General features: G+C 52.3%; 1 protein-coding gene across 2 annotated transcripts in view; it reads left to right on the top strand.

Annotated features, from left to right (window-relative positions):
• The window catches only part of PPP6R2 (protein phosphatase 6 regulatory subunit 2), a 65,598-nt gene that overhangs the window by 31,756 nt on the left and 17,918 nt on the right, over window positions 1–15,924 (top strand). For both annotated transcript variants that reach the window (XM_081058106.1, XM_081058105.1), the window contains exons 3-6: window positions 690–932; window positions 5,610–5,796; window positions 13,467–13,604; window positions 14,922–14,987. In XM_081058106.1, coding sequence (XP_080914232.1) covers window positions 706–932; window positions 5,610–5,796; window positions 13,467–13,604; window positions 14,922–14,987 — 618 coding nt within the window. In that variant the 5' untranslated portion in view covers window positions 690–705. The remainder of the gene's footprint in view (window positions 1–689; window positions 933–5,609; window positions 5,797–13,466; window positions 13,605–14,921; window positions 14,988–15,924) is intronic.

Genomic DNA, 15,924 nt, shown 5'->3' with positions numbered 1-15,924 from the left:
CTTCGGAGTTAGGAGCACAGAGCTCTAACCGCCTGCGCCACCGGGCCAGCCCCAGACCACGGTTTTTAATCGGTTCATCCCTTAATAGACACCTGGGTTGTTTCCAGTTTTTGGCTTTGATGAATAATGCTGCAGTGAACATTAGTGTACAAGTTTCTGCGTGAGCAGGTGTTTTGCTGTCTCTGGGGTCTGTGCCTAGGAGTGGAATTGCTGGGTCACATGGTAAATGAAAAAAAACATTTGAGGAATTGCCAGACTCTTTCAAAGCAGCTGCGCCATTTTGCATTCCCGCCAGCCATGCAAGAGACTTCCAACGGCCCCATGTCCTCTCCAACACTTGTTGTTGTCAGTCTTTTTGTACCCGTCCTAGTGGGTGTGGAGGGGCGCCCTGGTCCGACACATGGGAGGGAGACACGTCTTCTAAGGGAGCCAAGGAGTGTGTGAGCACCAGGGGCAGGTCGAGTGTCGGGGTGGGAAGGGCAAGTAAGGAAGGCGGGTCAGCCCGAGGGGAGCCCAGAGAAGGCAGCGGGGTCCTGAGCTGCGTTGGGGCGGGGCTGTCCCTGCTGGTTGGGAGAAGTGCCCTCTGCAGCCCAGGCCCACATCCGTGAGGCACTTCTTGGACTTGGGTGTAGTTGTCGAGGGCGGGTACGCACTGGTGGGGAGAAGTGACCCTCTTGTCTTTCTTGCAGCTCTGTGGCCGTCACCATGTTCTGGAAGTTTGACTTGAACACCACGTCCCATGTCGACAAGCTGCTGGATAAGGAGGACGTGACCCTGCGTGAGTTAATGGACGAAGATGACATCTTGCAGGAGTGCAAGGCTCAGAACCGGAAGTTGCTGGATTTCCTGTGCAGGCAGCAGTGTATGGAGGAGCTGGTGAGCCTCATCACACAGGACCCGCCCCTGGACATGGAAGAGAAGGTCCGCTTCAAGTATGTACTGAGGCCATGACCGGGCCCGGCAATGGGCGGTGCTGCAGGGAGGCAGCGGGCAGTGTTGGAGGACCGCCAGACTAGGGCTTTCTGACTGTCTTAGGCAGTCACCTCCTGAGAAGTGAGGAGGCCAGCCTGCGGGCTTGCTTTTCGCCGTGTTTACGCCTTTGGAAGCTCTGTGTGTGCTCTTTCGTTCTGAGTTATTGGAAGTTATGCTGTGTGTGGAGTCTTTTGAGTGAAAATGTGCTGAAAGCCGAGGGCAGGTCCCACGACCAGACTGCCAGTGGGGCCTGACTGGCCAGCTGCACCAGCAGCAGGAGGCAGCCCCCACCTGAGAGGCAGGAAGTGCTTCTCTCTGGGGAGTCATGGCAGCATTCGTGACCATTCTGAAAGGTTTTCCTAAAATGTCCCATTCAGCAGCTGGCCAGGATGTTAGGAGCTCACAGAAGGGAAGGGAGGGGTGGTGTGGCAAGGGTTTGGGGTGAGGACAGAGCAGTGGGAATGAACAGGGGACCTTGGGTGGCAGTAGGGACTGAGCAGACCCAGCCGCCGGCTCTGAGGGTGCCCTCTAGGACCTGAGCAGCTGTCAGGACAGACAGGCACCCTCAGGGAGCCCGGCAGGTGTGGTGGCAACTCATTGGCACATTGTGGCCCGCAGGCCAAATCCTGTTTCTGTGTGGCCTGCAAGCTAAGAACGGGTGTGTGTTTTTGAATGGTTGAAAAAAAATCCAAAGGATACTCTTTCATTACACATGAAAATGATCTCAAGTTCACATTTCATGGCCCACAGTCTTGCTGGAGCACAGATACTTTCACAGGCAAGCTGCACCTCCTGCGACCACCTGGCTGGACAGTGTCACTGTGTCGCCGCAGCCCTCACGCCTCCCAGCTGGCCTCTGGGAACTCTTCTCGAGCCAGGCCGCTGGAGGGAAGCTGCCCCGGGTGGGTCGAGGTCCGGCAGCAGCCGCTGTTCTGCTCAAAGCCAGGGGCTGCTCCAGGCACCGAGGCCGCTGGATGGCTGTGCGCCGAGGGGCCAGTCACCAGTGCAGCCTGAGAACCCTGAGGACGCTCGCTGCTGGCCTTTTTCTTGAGGTTCCTGCCTAGTTTGCCTGCCAAGTTCTGGACCACTTGAGAAACATGAGAAAAGAGCTAGCAGCTGGACCCCAAGATATCACTTTTGTTGCCCTGAAGTGGTGTGGGAGGGTGTCCTTATAGCTCCCAGCAGGAGTCTCAGCCACAACTGCTCAGCCAGTGGGAAGGGGTGCTGAGTGGGGGGGGGGGCCCAGGAGTCCCCACCCCACACCCAGCAAAGCAGGCCTTGCTGTCTGCGGGCCAGAGCAGAAAGGAGGAGGGCTGAGCGCAGTTGCCCAGGTGGCCCCTGGAGGCAGCATGGCAGGGACAGAGGAAGACGGGCTGTTGCCCGCACACCCCTCAGCCTCTGTCCTGGTTCCCGACACTCCGTCCAGTACCGCCTCCTGGGTCCAGGACTTTGTTGTTGTCTGCCTGGCCTCTTGCCTGTGGGGAACCTCTTTCCTTGCAGCTTCTGAGCAGGAGCCCGCAAGGGTGGCTGGGGATCAGGCCTGTTGGAGTGTGTTCTCCTCTCGTGCTTGGGCCCTGCTCCCGCAGCTTGAGGATTCCAGGCTGGAATTCTTTTGTCATCGTGAAGACTTGAATTGTCTCATAGTTCCCGCCTTGCTGTTGACCAGTCTGATGTACAAGCCTCTTGGGCCTTTGTGTGGGGACTGTTTACTATCTTCCATGGGGGCATTTAGGTCCTTTTCTAACCCTGTAGTTCCAGAATTCCCCCGTGATGTGCAGTTATTCCCGGGTCAGCCAGGGGAGGTCCAGAGCGGCATTGATAATCAGGAGAGTTTCATAGTCAGAGCTGGGAGACGTTAGTGAGACAGAAATACAACAGGAAGCAAACAAAAACGAGGAGCAAGCTGTGAGCTCCAGGGGGGACACGTACGTGAGCAAGTGTGCTCCTCTGTGACAGTTCAGGTGTGCGTGCTGAGGCAAGCGCCGGGGCTGGGGTTCACGCCTGTGCCTCGGGACCCTGGCCTTCAGCACCGAGAAACTTCTGTTATTTCTGTGGTACTTCTCTCCCCTCCAGTGTTCCCTCTGTTCTCTTTCTGGGACTGCTCTTTGGGGTTAGACCACCCAAATTAGTTCTTCCTTCTTGTTTTTCTTCTTAATACCTTGTCCTGGCCTCTTTGTTCTGCATCTGAGAGGTTGCTTCACATTTTCTCTTCCTGTCCTTTTGTTGATTTTAAATACTCCTCCCGTCATATTTGTAACTCCTGAGAGGTCTTATGCTCACATTTTAAATACCGGCATTCTTGTCCGTGGGCGCCCTGTTGTAGTGTACGTGTACTTTGAGAGTTCCCGTCTGCTCTCTGCGCTCTCGGTCCTGCGTGCCTCGTTTTCTGGCTGTTTGTTTCATCAGCACTTGTGTTGCTTTCAAGGGAGAGGCACTAAAGCCTGTGCAGAGTCTGGGGTCTGAGTGGGGCTTGCTCATCCCGCTTCACTGTGGGCGACGGGTGCCGACCGCTTGGTTGGATGCCAGCTACTTGATTTTTCTCTCTGTCCCAGCAGTTTCTCCAGAGAAGTATCCTTTCAGGTCCTACCTGTGGGACCTCGACCTGTCAGTACCCTGAGTCAGGCAGAGGGGCGGGGGCACCCCAGTGTTGTTTTTACCAGGACCCCTATTTCTGGGCAGTGTCCCCCTAATCCCTCAGCTGTGCCTGACATCCCTGAGTCGGAAACTGCTCTGGTTCAGTTTTTCCAGAGAGTAAACCTCCTCATGTTGTGCAAGGGACGCAAGGGAGGGGCTGCGAGTGTCACCGCTCTCGAAAGTGTCCAGCCCGCCAGTCCCTGCACCTGCCCGCCGGGCCTGCCTCACGTTCTAGTTGGCGCCCCCTGGTGACTGGCTGAGGCTCAGACTCCCCTGGGCGCCAGGCTGTCCTCACCACGCCACCACTTTCCATCCTCCAGCTCTCGCCCAGCGTCATTTCCACTTGTCTCGTCTTCTGTTTTTCACATTATTTGTGTAGGTTTGAGAGGGATTCGTGACAAACCCATATGTTTGATTTGCATGTTTCACTGAATTCCTATTCTTTGTGTAAACTTTATAATCTACTAACACAGTCCCTTTTTTTAAGAATCATGTAACATCCTGATGAAAGCACCCCCCCCCCCCCCCCCCCGCCTAGACAGAACCTCACAGCCGCAGAGCCTTGGAGCTCGCTCGCCTGGTGCCGCACACGTGGGGCTGTGCCGCTGGCTCTGGAAGGCTTCCTGGAGGGGGCAGTTGGCGCGCTTCTCTGGGGCTTGATTCTCTCCTGCCGCTCAGTGTGAATCCTCTTGTTTGCAGTCCACTGGGCATGTCTCTGCCTGTGTGACTGACTGCGGGGCTTGGCCCTGGCCTGCACTCCAGACAGGCCCCTTCTGGCCCGCTCCTGGCGGCCGTACGATGTCCATCGTGCTGGTTATCACAGTGCACGACCATGGTGCTGAGCCATCTCGTCAGACCCTTGTAAGAGGCCCCGATGTGGGCACTGGCCACCCCTCCCGGGACTAGCTACGCCCGTGTCAGGGCCCCTTTCGTGGCCGGAGGTGCTTGTAGCACTGCCTGCGGCTGGGCCTCCTTGTGACCTGCCGGTCTCTCAGGCCCTGCCTGCACGCAATGCTGTCTCCTTAACTCTAGAAGGCGCCCTCTTCTGTGGTCTGATGAGGACGCCACTCCAGAGACAGACTGAGACCCCGTGGCCTCCCTTCCACACCCCACCAACCCCAGGCCCCTTGCGCCAATCCACAGTGACCACCTAGGTTAGGCCCATGCTGGGGCCCATGGTGGTGGCTACCAGGAGCAGGAGGGGCACAGAGGCTGACCTTGGCCCAGGCTGCCTGTGTGCCAGGCACTGCTCTGCTGTCACAGCCCTGTGAGGAGGGTGGGCACTCACAGCTCCACAGTCAGCTGAGGAAGCCCAGACACAGAGAGTTTAGGTCATGTGCCTGAGGCGTCACTGCTTGTCCCCTCTAGTGCCAGGTGAGCTCCAGTCAGCCCCACGGGATGCTCCCATCTGGTTCCTCCTTCTCCGGGCCTGGCACCCTCACTGGCGTCCCCAGACATGCACCCAGATGTGGCACTGGGCACTGTCACTGGCACTGTGGTCGTGGGCTCTGTCCTGGATGCGGCAGGTTGCTGGGAGGCGTGCCTGTCGCAGGGCATGTCTGTCAGGGGGAAGCCGGGGGCACGGTGACGTCATGGGATGAGGAGTCTTCTGTAGCCGGTCATTTGTATCAGATTAGTAATGTACGTCATTTACATGCATGGATGCTGCTTTATAATTTGCCTGCACACCCCATAACTGGCACGCGCTGCACGGTAAGCTGCTGGTGCAGCATTTCTTCAGTCTAGGGACAAGCTGGCTCTGTGCTCGTTGGTATGAAGGGACAGGAAGGGCTTGGAGGGGAGAGGACAGGCCGGGCATGCCGTGACGGTGCAGGAGGCAAGAAGTCGGTGAGCCGGGAGGGCACAGGTGTGAGGGGCCAGGCAAAGGCCCTTTTCATTCTGTTCCAAGGTCTGGCATGGTTTTTCTTAGCCGTGGACCTGCTTCCTGAGAGGGTCGGAGGAGTCTGATTGCACCTCCAGTTGCTTGCATTGTACCCTTGCAGGTATCCAAACACGGCCTGTGAGCTGCTGACGTGTGACGTGCCGCAGGTCAACGACAGACTGGGAGGGGACGAGACTTTGCTGAACCTTCTTTACGACTTCTTGGACTGTGAGCCGCCCCTCAATCCTCTGCTCGCCAGTTTCTTCAGCAAGACCATTGGCAACCTCATTGCCAGAAAGACTGAGCAGGTAAAACTGCCGCGGCCTGTAGTTGGGGATGGCTGGCATGGCTGGTGCTACCACATCGTTGGGTGGTGGGAAGCAGCGTTCCTGGCTGTTCCTCACAGGTGGGCTGCTGGTGTGCGAGCTGGCTCCCCGAGAGTGATGTCTGCTGGCTGGCTCTGGACCACCCCGGGAACTAGGCCAGCTCGTCCTATCACCGACCAGTCACAGACATGAGGTCCAGGGACATGCCTGAGTCATGGCAGGATTATAGGACGCCCACCTCCTAAGGCCTGTTGCTCCATCTGTGGAGGTGGCGGGTGACCATGTGTCAGGGGCACATTCTGTTTCAAAACAAATGAAATTTGCAGGAGTGGGCTTCTGTCAGAGTCGTGAGTGTCTGTGTTCCACCTGCTGGAACGTGATCTTGCTGGAGTCTGCACCTAAGCCTGCCTCACGCTCTGCCTGATGCTCTGTGGACACGGAGTGGGCAGGGCTCCAGCAATTGGTCCCTCCAGCCTCCTCCCACCTCCGTCCCCTCTCCTCCACCCAAGTGGATTTGTTCTGAACAGATCCCAGAGGCCATAGCATTCTTTCTGTCAGTATTTCAGTCTGTACCTCTAAAGTAGAAGGACTTCCTTTCTTCTCAGAGTAACTATGCTCCAGGAGGGGACAGGACATTGCTGAGCAGGTTGCATCATCACACCCCGAAATATTAGCCATACCTGCTTAATATCAGATGTGCAGTCAGGGAGGACGCCAATATGTCACGTGTGTCTCTGCAGCTCTGAGAAGCTGGTGCCAGCCTGATGCGCAGGTTCGTTAATTACAAGAGCGAGGCGTGCTGCATGGCACTGTAATGATTTGAAAACAAAGTCAGAAACAGTAAAAAACTAATAGGTTGTTAATTTCATGCTACGTATCACTCGGTTTACGCCTGGTAAGGGCAGGCTGGCCGCTCACGGGCTACGTGATGGGTACTTAGGCGACAGTGGTGACGACACTGGTCCAGTTCCAGATTTTCACACACGAAGACGCTCACCACACAGTGGGAGAGTCTGTTCCCTGAGTGCCCCAAGGGGCACTGACTGCTTGCTAAGTGGAAACTGGTCACAGAAAGTCCTCACCCTCATGCTGAGCGGGGGAGGGGGAGGGTTGAGGGCGGGCTGAGGGGGCGCAGAGGCAGGCACCTTTGGTGTGACTTTCTGGACTACGTTCTGCTTTTTCATTTCTCTAAAAATGTGTCTGTGCGGTCCCACTTCTTCCAACCGTTTGCTGTAGTTTCAGTGCCCGTGTCGTAAAAGAAGTCAGAGGCAGTCCTGAGTAATCGGCTCCCTCCTGCCGACTGTCTAATGTCAGTTGTTCTCTGGCACTGCTGTTTCTCCGTCGTCTTCTCGTCGCCTGGTCCTGGTTCGGAAGCGCTTGTTGCCACCAAGTTGTCTTCTGTTAATTCCTCTGGTGTGGTGGCTGTTAGCTCTTGAATTTCTCCAAGATCCATATCTTGGGACCCCCCACCTTTTTGCCACATCTATAGTCTCTCCCGTGATTTCCTCGATGGGCTCTGTCGTGAATCCTGTGAGGTCATGCAGCATCTGGACTCGGTTTTCTCCAGCAGGAATTAATATTGTTCCGGACTTCATGGCTTTCACAGCTTTTTCTGTAACAACGATGCATCTTCAGTGGTGTAGTCCTTCCAGACTTCCATGATGTTCTCTCTGTCAGGTTCTCTTCCCTGGTGTTGACAGTCCTTTCCATAGAGACCGTGTGTGATGAGCCCTAACGTCCTATGACCCCCTGAGCTAGAGCCTGAATTAGAGACACCATGTTTGGGGCAAGGAGGTCTCTTCAGTGCCTTTGTGTTGAAGTCATGGTGTTCTGGGCGGCCAGGGGTGCTGTCCAGCATCAAGAGGATTTAAAAGCAGTCCCCTTGACATGTGGATTATATCTCAATAAAGCTGTTTTAAAAAAGAAAAAAAAAAGCAGTCCCTTGCTGGCCAGGTACTTCCAGCCCTCAGGGACAAAGCGTCGATGGAACCAATCCAGGAAAAGGGTTCTCGTTGTCCAGGCCTTCCTTGTACAACCACGGCCGGCAGCTGGGTATCCTTTCCCTTCAGGGGAGGCTCTAGGGGAGCAGCTTACAGATCAGGGCAGTTCTAAGCATTAACCCGACTGCGTTGGCACATAACAGTGTAGTTAGCCCGGCCCTTCCTGCCTTAAATCTTGTGCTCACTTCTCTTCCTTACTAAGGAATGTCCTTTGTGGCTTATTTTTCCAGAATAGGGTACTTTCGTGTGCATTAAAAAGCTGTTCAGGCAAATACTTTCTCCTCATCGATTTTCTTAATGAGTATGGGAACTCATCTGCCGCCTCTTCATTGGCAGAAGCTGCTTCTCCTGTTATCTTGACATTTTCTAAGCCAAACCTCTTTCTAAAATTATCAAACCATCCTTTGCTGGCATTAGATTCTCCAGCTTTAGATCCTTCCCCTTCCTTTTCTTTTGTCACATGATGACTTTGCTTTTTCTCGAATCATATTAATCTGTAGGTGTGCCTGCCTTATCGTAATCCTGCACCCACATAAAAGCTGCATTTTCAAATGAGATAAAGGTATTTCGCAAGAAGTGCAAGGTTTCTGATCTCGCTGGTGTAGTCGCAGTGATGGCTTCACGGATTTCCTTTTCTTTTTTTTACAATAATCCTTACGTTGGATTCATTCATCTTGAAATGGCAGGCAACCCTCACTGCAGACTTCATCCTACAGTACGTGTCAAGCAATTCAGCTTTTTCATCTAACGCCATGACTTTTCTTGGGAGCACTTCCAGCATCAGTGGCACTTCATATGGGTCCCTTGGTGTTATTCAAGGTTTACGGTATTGCACTAAACATAATGAAAGATACATGAGAACCGTGAGAGATTGCTTTTCACTGCGACACGCAACTTACTGGAGAGACAAAGTCACGTGGAGGTGATTAACATCACATGGCATTGTAAGTGGATCCTCGAAACACTTGAGCATGTGGCAATAGCAACAGGAGGTGGCTACCAAATTATTACAGTTGTACAGTATGTGCTACAGTCAGTCATTACCATAGTATGTGCGGCCACCTGTCATTGCCGTAGTATGTGGTACAGCCGGTCCTTACCATACGTGCATTCTGGTCGATCTTTACTGGAGTATGCACTGCACTTAACTTTATATGTTATGATTGAATACTGCACCTCTATGTTTATTTGCATTTCTCTCTATTGTGAATGGCCCTATGTATGGTCTTGTTTGTGTAGGTTTTGATAAATTTTAACTTTGTATAATAGATTTGTGTATACGAGTATTTTACTGTAATAAATGACAAAATAGCCTAGTGTCTATATATATTTTATGCATTTGTGACATACCTTTTTCTTAATTTTTTTTGGTATTTCTAGGCAATGCTGTTCTTCTGTGAGTTTTTTAAATTGTCACAAATCTCCAAAAATATCTCCAATGTATTTATTGAAAGATACCCACGTTTAAGTGGACCCACGCAGTTCAAACCCATGTGGCTCAAGAGTCAGCTGCACTTTTATTTTCGCATAATGACATTATACCCTGAATATGGCAAAATGCTTTTTTCACTTAGAAGTAGATCTCATACGTTTTTTCCTATAGAACTGCCATGTTCTTTCTAGTAAATGGCATCCATGTTTGCTGCACCAGCATTTGTACCCGTAACCGAGGAGTTGGCTTGTTTTCACAGTGTACTCTCATAGGGCTGCTAAAAGTGGCTCCTGTACACCATTCCAATGTGTGTGTGGAGGCTTCCCTGCAAACAATTCTCAGATTCCAGCAGGGTGTCTGAGTTTTCAGCTCAATTCTGACACTGTCTACCTAGAGATAGAAGCAGATTCCACCGGTGCAAGGCTCAGTCCTACGAGACCACCCTCCACTTCAGAGGCCAGTCCCAAGGCCAGCTGTCACCTGTGCTTCTCACCAACTGGCTCCAAATCAGAGGTCCTCACAACCCCCTCTTTGGGTTCGGTTAATTTGCTAGAACATCTCACAGAACTCAGGAAAACCCATTAACTCACTAGATTACAGATTGATTACAAAGGATACGAATCAGGAGCCGAATGCAGAGATCCATAGTGCCAGGTCCTGAACGAAGGCCCTCTGTCTCATGGAACTTGGGATCCCTCACAGCTGCACACGGAAGCTCTCTGAGTGAGGGGCTGCCATGTCTTTTTGGGTTTCCATGGGGGCTTCATGTGTAGTTGTGGTTGACTAAGTCATTGGCCATTGGTGACTGAGTCAACCTCAGACCCTGTCCCCTCCCTGGAAATCAAGGGTGGGACTGAAAGTTTCAGACCTCCAACCACAAGGTTGGCTCCAGCAGGCAACCAGCCCCCCCACTCTTGGGTGGGGTCCAAAAGTCACCTCATTACATAACAAAAGACTTACCAATCAACACTTAGGACATTCCAAGGTTTTTAGGACCTGTGAGCCAGAAATGGGAAGGGGGGCAAATATGTATTCTACCAAATCATAATATCACTGCTACAGTGCGTGTTCCTGCCATGTTTCCACAGAGAGGACTTACGGCGTATTCTTATCTCCTCATTATAGATGATTTCAAACATTGATAGGTTAGAGAATATAGTTTATGAACTCCTATGCCTCTGTCACACAGCTTAACAATTATCTGTTTGTGAGCAATCGTATTTCTTCTACACCGCTTATTTCCAACCCCCATCCCAGATTATTTCAAATCAAATCCCAGATATCATATCATTTTATATGTAACTACTTCAGTATGTATATCTATAAGACTATAAGATAAGGGCTCTTTTCACAGGTATAATTACACTTCCTTTTTAATACTGTATAGTACTGCATAGTCTGGATGGACCACAGTTTGTTTAGCCACTTACCCATTGAAGGACATTTTAGTTGTTTATACTTTTTTTGACTAATTAACAAATGAAGCTGCTGTGAACATTTGTATACAGGTTTTTGTGTGGATTGTTGAAGTGAATTTCTTGCAGAAAACACATAGTTAGTTTGGTCATGTGTTTTTTTTTCTACTTTTTTGGCCTGTCTTTAATTGGCATATTTAGGCCTTTTAATTTTATATAATTATGGAGATGTTAGAGCTTATGACTGCCATTTTACTTGTAGTTTTCTGTTTGGGTTCCCACTGTTTCATTTCTCGGGTTTTTCTTTTTTTCCCCTTCCTCCAGTGGGTTACTTGACAGTTTAAAGTTTTTCAGTTTGATTGACATGTAGTGTTTGTTAGAATAGGTTTTTAGTGGTTGCTGTGGTGTTACATAATACATTCATAACTGAGACATGTGTGGGGTCAGCTTGAGTGGATATAAAAGTGGCTGAGCCACAGTTGGTTGGAGTGCACCCTCTCAACCACAAGGTTGCCAGTTCGATTCCTCGACTCCCGCAAGGGATGGTGGGCAGCGCTCTCTGCAACTAAGATTGAACACGGCACCTTGAGCTGAGCTGCCGCTGAGCTCAGGGATGTCTCAGTTGGTTGGAGCGCGTCCTCTCAACCACAAGGTTGCCGGTTCGACTCCTGCAAGGGATGGTGGCTGTGTCCCCTACAACTAGTAATGGCAACTGGACCTGGAGCTGAGCTGCACCCTCCACAACTAAGACTGAAAGGACAACAACTTGAAGCTGAACGGCACCCTCCACGACTAAGATTGAAAGGACAACAACTTGACTTGGAAAAAGTCCTGGAAGTACACACCGTTCCCCAATAAAGTCCTGTTCCCCTTCCCCAATAAAATCTTTAGAAAAAAGAAAGTGGCTGAGCCAGTTTGCAGCCGCTGCCCGCCCGTGTCCCCCACCCCCCCCACCCCCCCGCCCCCAGCAGAGCCGAGCTGCCCCTCCCCCGCACTCACCTGTGATACCATCAGCCTTTCTGTGAGCCATTGGCGGTGGCTGCGTGATACAGTAGAGCGTCGTGCTTTTGATTTGTACCTCCCTGGTAACTGAAAAGGGTGAATGCTTTGGGTATTTTCTTTTGTGCGGTTTCTTGCCCATTTTCTATTAGGCTGTCTCTTCTTTTGGAATTTGTAGGAATTTTCCATATTTCGTGGACACAAATGCTTTGTTGATTTTTTTCTACTCTGGCTTGCCTGTTTTACTTTTCCTTACTCTGCAATGAGCAAGACTCTGATCCTCATGTAGTCCAGTTCATAACTTTTTATTTGCGGTTGGTGTTTTCTTTATTCTGTTAAACCTTTGTCTGCTTCATAGTCATGAAAACATTTTTCTGTATTATCTTTTAGAAGCTATGTTGTTTTACCTTCTGTATTTCTATCCACAATCCACCTGGAATTAATTCTTGTAAGTAGTATAAAGTTGAAGTAATTTTTAAAAACATGTATATCCAGTTGACCCAGCACCATTTATTGATAGGGTCATTCTTTCTCAGTTGCTTTACAATGCCCCCTTGTCACGAACCAAGTGACGTGTGTATGTGTCTGTTCTGCACTTCATCCTGTTCTCTTTGTAATTGCACCGACGCACACTATCTTAATTACTGTAGCCTTGATAGTCCAGAGTTGGTCCTCTCACTTTGTTTTTCTCCAAGATTGTTTTTACTCTTTTTTGCCTTTTGCATTATTTTAGGATGAGTTTGTTTCCACCTTCTCCACTGCCCATCCCCCAAAAAGCCCTGGTGAATTTTGATTAGGCTTGTATTGGCTACATAGATCAAGGTTCCCAGTCGAACCCTGGGTCCATCTCAGCACAGTGGCCTGGAATGCTGGCACTTCATCTCTGTGGCAAACCTGAGCTGAGCTTGCAGACACGTAGCCAAGGTGGTCTCCTCCCAGGCCCCCTTACCTTCACTTCCACACCCACCTACAGCTCCCTCCTGGGCACCCGCTAATCAGTGCCGTGTGCTGTGCCCCCCACCCCCCCACAGTGGCTTCATACTTAGGCTGTTCACACTTGGTTGGCATTGGTCGCCAGCCAGCCACACATCACACATCACTGCTGCTGCTTTTCTTTTTTTTCATTTTTTTTTAAATTGGGGAATGCTGGGGAATAGTGTGTTTTTCCAGGACCCGTCAGCTCCAAGTCAAGTCGTTGTTTTTCTTTGTTTTTTTTTTTTTTCAATCCAGTTGTGGAGGGCGCAGCTCAGGACCCAGTCTAGTTGCCATTTTCAGTCTTTAGTTGCAGGGGCACAGCTCACTGCCCCATGTGGGAATCGAACTGGCAACCTGGGTGTTATGAGCGCTGTGCTCTAACCAACTGAGCCAAGCAGCGGCCCCAGCTGCTGCTTTTCTAAAACCTCAGTCCTTCCAACCACTCATGGGGCTTGTTAGCAGCCGGGCTGTCTTGTGCGAGTTGGCACCCCGTGTCCCGGGGCTGTGCACTGACCACTGCCTCTTGGCTCAGCTGTCTACCCTGGTTACTCGGGGGAAGCTTGAGCTCAAGTGTGCTGAGTGGCTAGTGTGCACTGCAGCCAGTGTAGCTCTCTCGGGGTGTTCATGTCATGTTGGATAAAGGGTTGGCTGCATGCAGACCTCCATCATCTAGGCCCCTTGTGTTCCCTGGGAACTTGCCTGTGTTCTTGCAGAGGCCTTTCTCCGATCTCTGCTCAGTCTAACTGAAAGTTCATCGTTTTCATGAGGGCCCATGGGGCTGTCCAGCGGCGGCAGGCCCTCGCTGCCCGCTGACCAGATGCTGGCTTGCAGGTGACCGTGTTCCTGCGGAAGAAGGACGGGTTCGTCAGCCTGGTGCTGCGGCACCTTGGCACCTCGGCTCTCATGGACCTACTGCTGCGCCTGGTCAGCTGCGTGGAGCCAGCCAGGCTCCGGCAGGAAGTCCTGCACGTGAGTGGGGCTCCCCTTGGTGCCGTCTCCTGTGCGGTGGGTATGCGGTGGGTGCTGGCACGGGAGGCTGGCCGCAGTGGAGGGGCGCAGGGCCCCGTGCCCCTGCTTTCCATCCCATGGTTCTCTCCCTTGGGATCATCAGGTCCTTGTCCAGGCGGGTCTGGACCCAGCACTTACTGCCCTGTCCTGAGCGCTTCCTTCTCCCCCACACTCGGCTTCTGCTCTGTGAAGAGCAGAAATGAGCATTCCTCACCACCACCTGCCAGCGCCCCCATGGCCTCAGAGCAGCTCAGTCAGGGGCTGGCTCTGCAGCCACTCACCATGAGGAAAGCACCAGCCGACAAGGGTTCCATGCAGAGAAATGGCAAAGACCGAGGTGGCCTGTTATCCTGGAGCAACAGGATGTGCGCTGTCTGGTCTGCCCGGCGTTCACAGCCAGAGGATCTGCCCGTAGCTCCCGAGGGCTGTCCCAGGAGAGGGGTGGGTTCTCAGCCCAGAAGAGAGCCTAGGAAACCAGTGCTGGGCACCCTGTTCACTGGTGTTGGTGGATTTTGTTTGCCATGCAAGTAAAGCAAAGCAAACTGTTGGTCCTTGCTGCCATTTTCCAGCTCCTGGAACAAGGGGATGGTTGTGCTCAGTTATAGGTTATAACTGGTTTTGCTGTGGAGAACCCCCACTAAGCACTCATCCTAAAAGCCAGTGGTTCACAGCACGTGCAGCGTATACTTCAGCTGCTCTTTAGAGTGAGTGGGAAGCCAGCACAGACTGCACTGAGCCATCCTAGGGCGCAGGGTGCCCCGCTGTTCGTGAGGAGGTGTGCTGGAGGAGCCAGTTGTGCCCCCGTCTAATCGGCCTGGGCCCCCATCGCCTGTGGGCCTTGGGCAGCACCAGGCACTTCACTTCTCACAGTCTCCTGTGGCCTCACCAGCGTGTTCTGCTGCTGGTCTTGGAAAGGCCTGGGTGCCACAGGCCGAGGCTGAGCAGCCCCGCGGCCCACTAGGCCGCATGCACTGGGAGAGCCCATCCCTTGGTGCTGGGGTGGCTCTGGGCTCCAGCTCCAGCTCATGCCGTCTTCCTAGACATCCTGAAGTCAGAGCTTGCGGATGTTTAAGAGTCTGCACCATTAGGCTGTGTGCACAGTGGTTCCCTCCTTTATAAACTTGGGAGTCCCCCCAGAATTTTGTCACTGCTTGTTCTGTTGGGTCTGGGTAGACACACGTGTCAGGCAGAAAACGTGTGTCGTGGAGCCAGGCACCCCTGGACTTTTTCCACATGAAGGTGCACAGCGTCCCGGAATGGCCTCCTTCTCCCTTTCAGTGGCTCAATGAAGAGAAGACCATCCAGAGACTCGTAGACTTGATCCACCCGAGTCAGGATGAAGATGTGAGTATGGCGCTCACGCAGCCCGCTTCGTGCAGGAGGGGCCCCTCGCTCGGGCTGTTGGGGAGCCCTCTGCTGCTCTCCGAGGGGCAGGTACCCCTGTCCTCAGACGAGGACCAGTTACATATTTTCTTTCTTTAATCCAGCATGACTTTTAGACTTTTTTTTTTACTAAAAAATACTACATACTTATTATAAAAAACAATTTAAACAGAATTGTATTAGTTATCTATGGTTGAATAGCAAATTACTCCAAACTTAATTGCTTATGACAATAAGTGTTTTTCATCTCAGCTTCTGTGGGTCAGTGATCTGGGCACGGCTTCGCGGGTCGTCTGCCCAGGGTCACTCATAGGGCATCTCAGGGCTCAGCTGGGGGAGGGTCACTCAATTCCTTGAGGTTGGCTCCAGGTTGGCTGATGCCACCCTGAGCTCCATGCCACGGGGCCTCCACAGGGCAGCTCGCAGCGTGGCTGCTGGCTTCCCTGGGGGAGAGCAAGATGGAAGTCATTCTGCCAAGTCCTCTTAGGGGTGAAGTCCCTACAAATGAGTGGCTACTGGTAGCCCGTGCTTGAGGAGATGGGGTCGACAAGGGTGTGAGCTCTGGGAGGAAGCCCCATTGCCGATGCAGAAACACGTAGGGTTGCAGTGGGTCTTCCTCCCCTGGCCCCTCCCCACTCCCTGTGTAGCCACTGCTGAGAATTTGGAGTGTATCTTGATAGGCCTTTTTCTCCCCATGACAAAGTGAAACATGCCGTCCTCAGCAATTCTGAGGACGGTGGTGCCAACTGGCACCTGAGCCGTAGCTGCTTCCAGGCCACTCCCACTCTGTTCTTTGTTCCTGTCAGCCCACGGCTGTCCCGAGCGTGAGAGCGTTGGGGCTGACTGGCCGTGCCCAGGCCCACGGGCAGGTGGGAGGCCACACACCTACCTGCTGCTT

This window comes from Rhinolophus hipposideros, assembly GCF_964194185.1.
Source record: "Rhinolophus hipposideros genome assembly, chromosome: 9".
In the NCBI taxonomy this organism is placed as follows: domain Eukaryota; kingdom Metazoa; phylum Chordata; class Mammalia; order Chiroptera; family Rhinolophidae; genus Rhinolophus; species Rhinolophus hipposideros.
The sequence above is the reverse complement of the archived record's forward strand: the minus strand, read 5'-3'. Positions and strand labels throughout refer to the sequence as shown.